At 25.2% G+C, this 13029-nt stretch overlaps 2 protein-coding genes across 3 annotated transcripts; both read right to left on the minus strand.

The window, feature by feature from the left end:
* Positions 1-1375: 1375 nt before the first annotated feature.
* Positions 1376-3039, minus strand: LOC122501597 (phosrestin-2). Its single transcript, XM_043611188.1, has one exon. It carries the CDS (start codon positions 2864-2866, stop codon positions 1736-1738), a length of 1131 nt encoding a protein of 376 aa, XP_043467123.1. The 5' UTR covers positions 2867-3039; the 3' UTR covers positions 1376-1735.
* A 397-nt stretch (positions 3040-3436) lies between these two features.
* On the minus strand, positions 3437-8805 carry LOC122501596 (conserved oligomeric Golgi complex subunit 2). Of its 2 annotated transcripts, none has more exons than XM_043611186.1 (12): positions 8749-8805; positions 8288-8653; positions 7964-8191; positions 7616-7882; positions 6957-7258; positions 6750-6867; positions 6325-6647; positions 5988-6054; positions 5713-5899; positions 5200-5479; positions 3682-3862; positions 3437-3582 (listed from the first exon to the last, which is right to left on the minus strand). In XM_043611186.1, exons 2-12 carry the CDS (start codon positions 8357-8359, stop codon positions 3484-3486), a joined length of 2124 nt encoding a protein of 707 aa, XP_043467121.1. In that variant the 5' UTR covers positions 8360-8653; positions 8749-8805; the 3' UTR covers positions 3437-3483. The 2 variants fall into 2 exon arrangements, with proteins under 2 accessions (XP_043467121.1, XP_043467122.1); XM_043611187.1 differs by having other exon boundaries at positions 8288-8543; positions 8749-8803.
* Between the last annotated feature and the right edge of the window lie 4224 nt (positions 8806-13029).

Here is a 13029-nt window from a genome sequence, read left to right on the forward strand (position 1 = left end):
ATTAAGTTTTATGTCTCTCTAAATTTTCGAACGTTTAAAAGAACGCCGATATTTTTGTTTCAACTTTTAATTTGTATTTTTATTAAAAATATTATTTTGTAGGTATCCCAAAAAAAAAATGGTTTTCAGCTAAATAAATTTTGAATTTATATTATTTTTCCATTTTTTATAGTAATTTTTAAAAACATTTGGACAGAAAAAAAATTCTATTCATTTGAACGTTCAAAATTTTAGTCAACTGCTCTCTAAATTTAATAATTCATAAAAATGTTTACTAAATTGAATTAGTGACTGACTTTTTGCTTAACTAAATTAGTAAATTTTACTAATAAATTGTAATTTCTACTAATTTATTAGTAAAAACTTTATTAAAATTATTTTTAAAAATATTTAAAAAAAAAAACAATTTAGTGACTAAAAGAATTAATTAAAAATTAGTTACTGAATTTTTGCTTTTGAATTTGAAAATTTTACTAATAAATACTAATTTCTTCTAATTTATTAATAAAAACTTTATTAAAATTATCTTTAAAAATATTTATTTAAAAAAACAATTTAGTGACTGAAAGAATTAATTAAAAATTAGTGACTGAATTTTTGCTTTTGAATTTGCAAATTTTACTAATAAATACTAATTTCTACTGATTTATTAGTAAAAACTTTATCAAAATTATTTTTAAAAATATTTAGTTAAAAAAAATGTAGTGACTACATTTTTGCTTTTGAATTAGCAAATTTTACTAATAAATACTAATTTCTACTAATTTCTTAATAAAATTGACTAATATTCAAAAGCAAAAAGTCAGTCACTAATTCAAATTACCAAACATTTTTTACTAACTCGAATTTTGAGAGTGTTTTATACTGATTGAAACTAAATCTGAATTTTCGCTAACAGAAAATATACAAAAAAAATTCAACCTAATTTAAAAATATTGTATACTTACCTTTAATTTTTAAATGCAACTTTATGAAACAATAGCTGAGATTTAAAAAGCTTTTATTTGATTAAAATTTTAAATAATACATTTTTAAATACTTTAACAAAGCTCATATGATTTAATAAGTGAAAAAAATATTAAATTCAAAAAGGTATGTTTGCGTAATTTAGAAAATAATTACGCCATTCTTAATTGAAGCAAATTACAAGAATAATTTTTAACATTGTAAAATTTGCAGAATTTATAAATAGAAAGATATATTGAGAAGAAATATAACAAGATAATAAAATATTTTTGTACAATTTTTTAAAAAATATCTTCTCTTTCGTTCTTAGCATATTTATTGCTTTTTTGGATTCAATATTTTAATTTTACTAATAAAAAAGAATATTCTAAAAAATGATCTAGAAAAATAGCAAAAAAGTACTTTTTGCAACAAACAAGAAAAGGAAAAGAAATAATTTGTTTCCTGAATTTTTTTGTACTAATCGTAAATCAAAAATTGCAAATACGTTTCAATTGATTTTGAAGTAAATTTGAAGTAAGTAAATTAATCTTTCAAGATGAATAATGGTGTTGCGGATGCAAAAAGGAAGAGGAAAAAAAATGTATTCTTAATCTACCATCAAAGAATTCTCCTTCACTGAAGTCACAAATATGTGACTTGAAATATTTTCTGAAACTTAATGAGGTATTGAAGCAACTTCTTTTCGTCACAGCCAAAGGTACCTGTACCCGCATATTGACAATAGATCAGCTTTAGATAAAATCAATTTTATTTGCAGAATATTCATTTAAGTGCAGATCTTCTCCTGGGATGCTTCCTCAATTACAATCCCGTCGGCATTGATTAACTTTACCCTGTCAACGGGCTTTGGTCTCATCAGAATGAATGGCAATTCAGCGGATACCTCGCCTCCGAGTGCACCGAGATAGAGCTTGACCTTGACGGCATAGGAGACGACGATTCCGAAAGAATCGCGAACATCCGGCGAAGTGAGCAGAGTGCTCGAGGCCAGTTGGCTGCTTCCCTCGTTCTTCAGCTGTCCGTCCAGGGCAATTCCCCTTCGGTGCTTGTTTCCATCGAGATCGGGTTTCAGGTAGAGGACCTTCTGCAAATTCGAGCCCGGATTAATGGGGCATCCGTCTTGCGTCTCAACGGCGTGAATCACCGTTCGGAACTGGCCGTTCTGGAAGATGACGACGTCAATGCCCTGCTGGACCAGAGCCTTTATCTTCTTGACCACCTTGTTGCTGTTGTTCTTGACGCTGATGTTGACGGCAATTCGCTCTCCGTAGTGATAGAGTTGCTTGTCCAGGGTGACTTCGAGTTCCAACTCCCCGGGACTGAGGAGAAAGTCCTTGCGAACGACGGTGCAGGGCTGGCTCCCCTGCTTGGTGGGAGCGAACTGAATTTTGCGAATTCCGAGGGAGACGGTGCTCCGTTTGTGGCTGATGTCGGAGTCACTTTCGCCGGTGAAGATTTTCACGTAGTAACTCACCCCGCAGGGTTCTCCGGTTTCCTCCGGGTCTGGCTGGAGGGTGACGCTCGAGGGCGCCGTCTGGGGGAAGCAGAAGGTGAACGGAATAGCATTTGGTCCAAGTTTCTTCATCAGGCGATCCTGTAGTTTAGTCAGATTCGTGTCGTGTTTCTTCTTCTCGGGATAGAGGGGCTCGGAGACGAGGTAGAGATCCTTCTGGAAATTGAGACCCATCACCTCGTCCTCCTCTCGTCCATAGCGAAAACTGCAAATTAACTGCCCCCATATTCGACGCTCACTGTCCATATACTCCTGATCGAGAAGAATCACTCCATCCACGGGCTCCACTCCCGAGAGGTAGTCGATGAAGTCCCGTTTGCCCAGATACAGCGCAATTTTTCCATTGGGGGAAGATTTTTTGTACACTTTGAAATTAACAACCATTTTTCCAGCTCTCGTTAGAACCAAGTTTGACCACTCGACTGTCGAATGAAGTAGGTCGATTCGCTTTATATTCGCAAGGTGAGAGTGACGCCAAAACTCTCCTAAGGCTTCCTAATCCATTCAGAAGAATATAAGAAGATCTATTTCCTTTACACGCGAAATTCACCTGAATTTCCAGCAGGCTTTATTTAGGTTTCCACCAATATCTACGTCGAATTCGGACGTCATTTCAATCCGAAGGCTTCGCAATATTATTTCCCCTAATTTCACATTTGGAAATAGAATCCTTTCTCCTGTAAAAAATAAAATCGGTGGTAGAGTACGAACATTTGACCTTGAAACTGAAGACTTGCATGAAACTTTCCTTAAATACGTAAATGTCATAAATACTTTAAACTGAAAACAAGTTATACATTTGCATAGATTCTATATTATATAAATAATAAATTTTATAAGTACTAAAAGAAAAATTACAAACGTTTTTCTTCGTTTTTATAAAACGATTAAAAATACTAATAAACCTTTTATCATTAGTTAAATAGTCTTTAGAACTTTTGTACATTTTTACAATTAATAAAGGAGGATAAAATATTTCATTAGGAAATAGAAAGGCAATATTATTTTGCTTCATTTCGATTCTTAACTGCCGCTTCGACAATTTGCGTCAAATCGTGCAAACGTGGTACTTCCGCTTCAGATACTTTGAGTGACTTAATCTGAAATAAATATCCAATTAGTAAATTAATTTAGCTTAAAAAATCAATTCCAAAATGAAATTATACTAATTGGTTCAATAATAACAAACAAGTGCTTACCAAACTCACGAAATTAGATACATCTATAGAAAGTTGAATACGAATTTTTTCATCGTCACTCACACCTTGAGTCTCGGACGAGGATACTCCCGATGATTTGTCTCGAATTTTCTTCAATTTTCTCAAACTTTCCTCTGTTTTCTGTACTGATGTTAATACATCCGTTACTGAGGAAATGTATCTGGAAAAAAGCAATTTATAAATAGAAATTATACAAATATAAATGTCTCTTTAATTAAACAACAAATTTGTAAAAATGTTAGTTAAATATATTTTTTCAATTTTAATATTTCTATTAACAAAATATACGCACTGAATAATTCACTTTTTTTATTAATTAATTATTTAACAAAATAAATAGGGGCAAATACCAAAATTGTTTGAAGAAATTTTTAAACCAACATTTGTTTCAAATTTAACAATTTCACCACCATGAAAAATTATTATAAGAAAAAATAATTTTTAAAATGTTCTTAAAACTTTTATATTTTCCCAAAAAGTGTAAATAATAAAAATTAATTTAAATTTTGTTAATTCATAAAACTTAAAATATTAAGAAATTTTTATTTCGAATACTTTATTATCAACTTTTAATTATCATTCATTCATCAATAATGGAGTTTCTTTAATAATTTTAATTGAAAATTTTGAAAGTAATTTAATTTTATGCAAAATCTCTTTCAAGAGATTAAATTAAATTTTTAATTTTTAATTTAATTAAATTAAATTTTTCTCAGAATTTTATTAGAATTTTCTAAAATAATTTAATTCATTCTAGGAATTTTATTCGAGTTTTTGTAAATAATTAAATTCTTCTAAAGACTTTTCTTTGTCTATTTTTTAAAATAGTTTAGTTCTTTTAATAATTTTAATTTAAAATTTTGAAAATAATTGAATTACCCAAAAAAATTTTTTAATTTTTTAAAATAATCGTGTCTGTTAATAATTATAATAAAATATTTGATTTTTGAAATTTATTAAAATTTTATTAAAACTAATTGAATTTCTCAGGAGAATTTTATCATTTATAAAAAATAATTTAATTTTTGCGATGAATTTTATTTCGAAAGGATTTCTTGACTTCTTTTCAAATAATTGAAATTCTGTAAAGAATTTAATTATTTATGAAAAAAATTGAATTCTTTCGTGAAATTTTATTGATGGTTGGATTTTTGCAAAATATTTTACTATTTACAAAAATAATTGAATTCTTCCAAAAAATGTTATTATTTATGAAAATAATTGAATTCTTACAAAGAATTATATTAAAATTTTTGAAAATATAAACATTATAACATTTCAATTCTCATTCACTGCAATTTTAAAAAGTATTTTTAATATTTTTTCAATACTAATTTGAATAATTATTGGAAAACATATGAAGATTAATATAGTTCATTAATAAAATTAAAATAATAATAATTAATAATAATAATTATAATAATAATAACTATTATTATTATTATTATATAACAATGAATAGTAATATACGGTTAATAATTAATTAATTTTCCATACTGTTCTGTCAAAGATGAAAGTGTTTGAAGCAACCAGAGATTAGTTTCCTGCGGAATTATTGGAAAATAATCATCATAAAATGCGGAAAGAAAACTGAGAGCATTTTTCACGTAGGCACACGGTTTTGTTGGAATTTCTCGATTAGTACGTCTGAATAATCTAGGAATATCACTAATTTGCTTCAAATGAAAAGCGCTTTGAGATAAAAGTTCCTTTACAATTTCCTGAGTTATAAGTGGCAGGGTTTCGGACAAATTTTTTCTCGTCTCTCCAAGGCAGTCTGCAAATGAAAATCAAACACTTATCTGACATGTTAAAATAGAAATTTTAATGGTAAAAAATATTTTTATATTTAAAGTAAAAAATTTTTAATTTTTAATATGAAATTTTTTTATATTTTTAATGTAAAAAATATTAATATTTTTAAAGTAAAAAATATTAATATTTTTAAAGTAAAAAATATTTATATTTTTAATATAAAATATATTTACATTTTTAATGTAAAAAATTTACCTTCTAGTAGTTTACAAGATTTTTCATTCAGATTTTTCACTTTTTGGTTTGCCAATTGAAAAATACTTTGTAAGAGTCTTATAAAAATGTCCACATCAGTGTACAAGCAAACGAGAAATTCTAGTCTTGTAGGATTTTCAGTTTCGGTCACAGTGCTAATTTCGTTTACTGTTATTACTTGCCATTTCTGAAAATTTAATATTAGAACCAATTTGCATGTTTTGAAATTCTTGTTAATTTCTGAAAGAGAGAAGTAAGAGAGGAAACACATTTACTTGATTCAAAGATCCTTTACACCATTCGTTGTATCGCGAACAAATTTGCAGATTTAATTTCCAAAATCTAAAGTAAAATTGCAAAATAATAATAAGTAATTGTTGATATTTATCTGAACGAAATTTATTTCTTTTTAAAATTCTAATTTTATTGGGTCTCGCGTTAGAAAATAATTTATAGTTTCGAAAAGTTTACTTCACGTTTTGGAGTTTTAAGTCACTAAATAAATAAAATAAAGTATTAGAAATATCTATATTTAGAAAATATTTCGTTCAGTTGAACATTCAGAATTTTGGTAACATTATTTAATTATGAAAACGAAATTAAAAAAATTACCTGTGCAGCAGTTGAGAAAGAAATACGTGATCGGACCAAGTTCTTAAAATGCAGTCCCAAACTGTGCTCGTCGAATAAAGAGAAAAACTATCGCGATCAATCTCATTTTTCCTTTTTTTAATGCAAGCGGGAGATATATTTGCACAAAGTACACTTTCCGCAGAGCCTGCGATTTCTTGAAATCGTATTTGATAGTAAACAGCCAAATTCCATTTTTTTAGAAATCGTTTATACTGAACGTGATTTTTTAACGTTTTCACAACTTCTAACGAGTCGCATCGTTTTTCTATTCTAGAAAGAAAACCTAACGTCTCAGTGTAACGCTAAAAGTCAAAATATTAAATTTTAAATATTGCAGCTTAAATTAACGTATTTAATTTAATTTAATAAAAAATGTAAAATAAATAGAATTTATTTAATTTTACTTGGTGGAAAAGTTGCGGGTTTCCTGGAGCAAAAATACAGGATAAATATTCTTCAGTTCTATCTTCAACTTCAGTCCAAAAACTGTTGACTAAAAAGTTAAAACCTTTGACAGATGTTCTGAAAATAAAAGTTATAAATATAAAATGTTAATGTGAAATATAAAATTTTAATGTTGTAATTATATAAATTGTATAATTGATAGAAACCTCTCGGGATACAAAGTAATGTCCAACAACTGTTTAAAATCTTCATCTAAAATCGCTTCTAATTTAAGATAAATTCCTTGAATACCAAGAGGTTCACTTTGTAAATTTGCTTCGTTTATAATTTTCTCAATTTTTGGTTTAACTAATTGCTTCCTAATGACATCTTCTGCCTCGAATATTTTATCTAAAGTTACATAAATCCTTAGACAACGAGTCAGAAAAGTAGAATCTTTCTCTTTGACATAGTTTAAAAATATATTATTCAAATGTTCCGTAAGTAGTTTATCCAGTTCTGCACTTTTCTGAAAAAACAAAAATTTAATTCATTCATTCAATCTAAAGTTATGAACGTTCGAATAAAGGAAATTTATTTTTAGAAGTAAATAAATTTTAAATTCAAATTTTGTTGCTATAACTCTGAGTCAAATAATAAAGAAATAAAATAAGTTTCTACTATTAAATTTTGTTTTTTATTCAGTCAGAAATTTTTCAAACTCTGAGTCAAATAATAAAGAAATAAAATAAGTTTTTACTATTAAATTTTGTGTTATGCAGTCCGAAATTTTTCAAAATGTTTATTTTGGCAAGAATTAAAATTTTCCTTCATTCGAACGTTCAAAACTTTGAAGTATTTTTATCATTTTCAAAAAAAAATTTACTTCATTTTGAGCTGTAGTGAAATCAGCACTGCAACGAGACGTGTGGAATTTTAATTGATTAAATTCTGTAGCAGCTCTTTCTAGAATATCAGGTTTAATAGGTTGTTCTGCAGTGTTTCCAGCAGAGAGAATAGAACTTAATTTCGAAATAGATTTGTGGATTCGTATCAGACTGTGTAAACTTTGTTTGCGACCTCGAATGTTTCGATGTTCATCTAAATTGGCCGTCACTTCTGATATCGCATCTTCTAAATACTGTCGAACTTGCTGTAAATATTTTTAATTATTAATAAGTACAATATTAAAATTTCAAAATTAAAAAAACAATTTTTTTAAAATTAAAATTACCATCACTTCTTCACGAAGTTGACCAAGAGGCGTCTCGAGATTTTCGATGGCTTTATCCAGTCCAATTAAATTACTAGAAAGATTAACGAAGTCGGCGTAATCCTTGTTTATTAATTCGATCATTGCTGATCGTAAAATTTTCAAATAAATTCCAAGGTCATCTCTCATTTTCTCGAGGCTTACATTTTTCTTGTGTTCTTGAAGGAAAGTATCTACATCGAATACTTTCTGCAAAAATATATAAATTATGTTAAAAAAGTTAAAGTACAATAGAATGTAGATTGTAAATTCTTTGGAATTTATTACTTTAATATCCAAACTTGCCTGTATAAAATTCTCTTCACTAAAACAAGAATCTTTTGGAGCAGTTGGAGGAGTGAAAATTTCGTCCGACATGGTAAATTTTTTTATCAAAATAAGAAAATTGTTAACATCAGAAGTTTAGGAACTGTAGTGACGATGGTTGTGATTATTACAATTTCATTTCCTACAGATTAGTTTTCTAAGACATTATATTTTCGTACATATTGAAACGTAAATTGATTATAATTACAAACTGAACCGGTATAATTATTTTTTCCTGGAATGAAAATCATGAAAATATCCAAAAGTCATGAAGAAGTCACGGATACGAAAAACAATTTTTATTTTATGAAAATTAACGTTCCTAAACTGTGAATAAATTATTTTCTGTAAAGAATGTTTATAAAATTTTATGAAAAGTCTTTACAACTTCTATTTACTAATATATTGTAAATAAACAAATAAATTGTTCAAAATTATACCTGCAATAAATGTGAGGTTATATTTACACGTCACTGTCTGTCACTTTAATCGAAAACTTTTGGAAAAGACACTCAGCGCTAATGTGGCGAGTACTCGTACTACCGATTGCATTTTGCCGCGAAAAAATTTAAATACAAAATAGGTATTTACTTCTGTCTATAAACATTAAAAAAATATTTTTAATTTATTACATTTCAAATATAAATTCAAGTTTAAAGATGGCTTACTTCGAAAAAGTAAGTTAAAAGAAAAATTTTACCTTTAAGAATGTAGAAAATTAAATTTGAAAAGAATTTTAACAGTAAATTAACATTTATGTTTCGGTTTCTTTTAAAATTAATATTTGATTATTATGAATGAAATTAACATAATTATGAAAAGTCAGGCAATATTTTTGGAACTTGATATTAGTGAATCATAACATTTATTTATTTACAGTGAGAAATTATTAATAATATAATTAATGGAAATTGGTTGTTAGCACAGAAATCTGCGTGCAACGTGTTCTGAACCAATCAATGAGATGGTCATTGTGTGGGTGTCCCGAAGCGAAATTCGCGAACGGTTTTAATTGCCAATTAACCCAATAGGTGTTAATTGATTTTTCAAAAAAACAACAACTTTTTAATGAACAAATTTTTTTTCATTAAAATTTTTAAAAAGTTGATTTTGTTTATTATATTTGTGATGTATAATAAAAAAATATCTTTTATTTTTCACTTTCTCTATCTCTAAATCAAAAGTAAGTCAAAAATAATTAATTGTTAGTAAAATTTTTGGTGATTTTTGGTTTTAGTAATTGGTAAAAAATAAGTAATTATTAGTAGATAAAAACTAATTATTAGTTGAAAATAACTAATTTTTAGTATAAAAAATAAAAAACTATTAATACAAAATAACTAATTATTAGTAAAAAAAAAACTACGAAACAGTCAAATTTGACTAATTAAAATAGTAACTAAAAATTTTATTTAATACCTTATAGATTTTTTAATTGTTTGCAAATTTTTTCATAACGAACAAAAGATTAACTTAGAGCAGTATAGAAATATTGAATGTGAAACTAAAGGTACACGAATATTTCTATAGAAAGATGTGCAATTTATAATTTATAAATTTGAAATGTAAATTTTGATTCATTTAAAATGCCAGCCCATAATGAATTAAATTCTAAAGCTAAAGGGAAGCTTAAATATTTTAGTAGAAAAATTTGTAATATAAATGTAATTTTAAATTTTCTATACTTTACCACATTTAATATTTGAATTTACATTTTATTTATAAATCTGTTAAAATTAGCATACATGAAATAGAAATTTTTTTGAAGAAAAATTGTAAAGGATATATATTGTATTTTATTTAAAGCAGTGTGTGAGAGATGGAACGCTATTGTATAATTTCTACTAATAAAATATGCATCATAAAAGCCGATACATATATACGTTCAAATTTAAATTTAATTCAACGCAAGTAGTACATAGAAAGCATAGAAAGGGACTACTAAAACTGAGAGAATCGTAAATAAAAATTTTAATTCAAACACACACGAACTATTCTCTTGTCATGATTTACTTTGAATGTTTAATTCAAAACATATATATTCTGTGTAAAAATTGATTTGTCTGAGCAGTAAATTTTTTTTTATATTTTTACACTGGAAAAAATTAAAATGTCAAAGTTGGCAAAGAGAAGAAAATTCTATTCAATAATTACATTTATATTTTATTTTTAATATATACGAATATTCGTCTGCAGAAAAGAGGATTTTTTTATCTTTTATTTAAAAATAATAAAATTAATAAGTAACGTCTCTAAAGTTTTAAACTTTTAAACTTCTTCTCAAAGAGAAAAAAATTCCGTTCAACTTTTACGTATTATTATCAATATATTAATCTACAGACAAAAGGGTTTTTTTTTACCTTCTTTTCAAAACATTTTAATTAATGTCTTTCAAATTATAAACGTTCAAAACGAACAAAATTATTATTTATTTTTTAAATTCAAAGTTGTCTTATTAATAATATTATGTTACGTATTAAGAAATTAAGAAATTGTTCTACAATTTTTAATAGACCCTTTTAATTTTTAATTAATTTAGTACATTTTCGAAAAAATTTTTGTCGAAAAGAATTATTTATTATTTATTTCCGCTTGAAAAATTTTCATTTCTTTCAATTATTGATCGTAAACGTGTTGTGTGAATTTCTCTAAAATTTATTTATTCTTTTTTTTATTTTCTGAGTAATTTTCCTATTTTTATTCCTTTAAATTTAAATTTATTCTTTGCAATAAAAAAATTATTGATGAACTATAAATGAGAATTTGCGTTTCACAACATTTTGCAGAAGGTTTCTCTAAATTTTCATTTCCATTTCAAATCCGCACAATTCTTTCCCTTAAACTTATATAAAATGATGGTTGAGATTTTTACATTCCAAATTATTTTGAATTGAAAATCTCTATAAATTTGAATTTTATTAAAAATGTTTACTAATTTAAATTAGTGACTGACTTTTTGCTTTTGAATTATAGTAAATTTTATTAATAAATTAGTAGAAATTATTATTTATTAGTAAAATTTACTAATACAAAAACAAGAAGTAATAGAACAGAAGTTTAATAAATAGTAATTTTCACTAACTTATTAGTAAAATTCATATTCACTAAAAGTCAGTTACTAATTCAAATTAGTAAACATTTTTACTAATTCAAATGTAGAGAGTAAAAAAAATTGTTTATCTATTTTTCAAACTATTATTTTTTTTAATTAAACTGAAATATTTCAAAAATCTATCTGTAAATTTCTTAGAAAATGAATTTTTACTAAAAATCATTAACATCTGAAAATCTATTTTGTAAAGCATTTTTTTCTATTTAAAAGAACACTTTTTTATGAAAAGAGAAAAATTTTTTTTACTTGAAAAAGCTCTCTTTTAACATAATTATCATAAAGCTGAATAAAAAGAGAAAAATTATTTCGAAACCTCTCAATGTCTTTAAAAATTTATATACCTGTCAAAGTTTTTTTCATTTTTTTTTCAAAGTTGCACTTGATGTTATTTACTTTTATCTTTACTTCAAATGAAAAAGCACATTATGCATATTAGAATTAAAAGAATGCAAATAAACATTTTTAATAAAGATATAATAAACTTTGTCAAAAATTATTAAAAATAATTGATTTAAAAAAGAATTTTAGTTAAAAATTCTTGAAAATTAATGTTTTCCATTGAATTGAATTTAATATCTTCATTGAATTAAAATGATAAAAATAATTTTTTTGTTACAGTAACAACATTCTAATAATATAAAACAATGATTTTATCACTCGGGCATCTTTAATTATATATATTATAAAAATATTTTTATATAAGTTGTTTAATTAAAAAAAGGTTTGAATTTGAATGTTTTGAAGAATTTTAATTTCTACGGAAAAATAATAATGATTAAATATTTATTTAAAAAAAAAAGTTATTGATGTTTTCGAAAAATTTTACATTTAAAGAAATTCGTAAATAAATGTAACTGAACATTTTTTTTTAAACAAACATTTTTCCTTTATTTTCTAAAAATTCAGGAATTTAAAATTTTATTTTCAATTAATTATGAAAATTTATAATTGACAAACAGAATTTAAAAACATTTTTTTTCTTAGTTTTAAAAAACTTTGAATTTTATTAAAACAATAAATTGTAGTTAAGAAATAGAAATGATATTTGCTTAAATATGAAAATTGAGAATTTTTTAAAAAAATATTAAGAAGAATATGTAATGTTTGTTTACCCTAGAGAAAAGAATGAGTTTGTGAACAATATTATTGTTATTGAGAAATAAAAATTGTGCATAAAAATGAATATAAATATTTTCTATTTCTTGATCATTATATTTTTTAACAATTAACAATTTTCTATTTTATCTAAATAAAAAGGAGAAAAATTTGCTTAATTTAGATCAATCAAACGAAATTTGTTATATAGAAAAAATCGTATAATAAACAAAATGGGTATTTTTTTTATTTGTTAATCATAATTTTTTTCTAATTTTTTAATTTCAAATATTATTTTATTACAAATCGTGAAAAAATACCAGCATACTTTTCGATTTGTTTGAATCAGTTAAAAATCATGGTCTTTTAACTGACAATCAGTGACTGACTTTTTTCTTCTGAATCAGTTGAAAATAACTGATTTTCAGTAAAAAAAATAACTGAAAAATTAGTTAAACTTGACAAATTGAATCAGTCAAAAAAAAAATTTACTAAAACATCAGTTATTTTAAAC

This window comes from Leptopilina heterotoma, unplaced genomic scaffold, assembly GCF_015476425.1.
Source record: "Leptopilina heterotoma isolate Lh14 unplaced genomic scaffold, ASM1547642v1 Lhet_212, whole genome shotgun sequence".
Lineage (NCBI taxonomy): Eukaryota > Metazoa > Arthropoda > Insecta > Hymenoptera > Figitidae > Leptopilina > Leptopilina heterotoma.

Excerpts from the sequence above, each read along its gene's own strand:
- LOC122501597 (XM_043611188.1), bottom strand. The coding sequence starts at position 2,866 with ATGGTTGTTAATTTCAAAGTGTACAAAAAATCTTCCCCCAATGGAAAA.
- LOC122501596 (XM_043611186.1), bottom strand. The coding sequence starts at position 8,359 with ATGTCGGACGAAATTTTCACTCCTCCAACTGCTCCAAAAGATTCTTGT. Across the intron at positions 5,480-5,712 it reads ATCTTGTAAACTACTAGAAG|ACTGCCTTGGAGAGACGAGA; the intron begins GTAAATTTTTTA and ends TTTCATTTGCAG. Across the intron at positions 3,583-3,681 it reads TATCTAATTTCGTGAGTTTG|ATTAAGTCACTCAAAGTATC; the intron begins GTAAGCACTTGT and ends TATTTATTTCAG.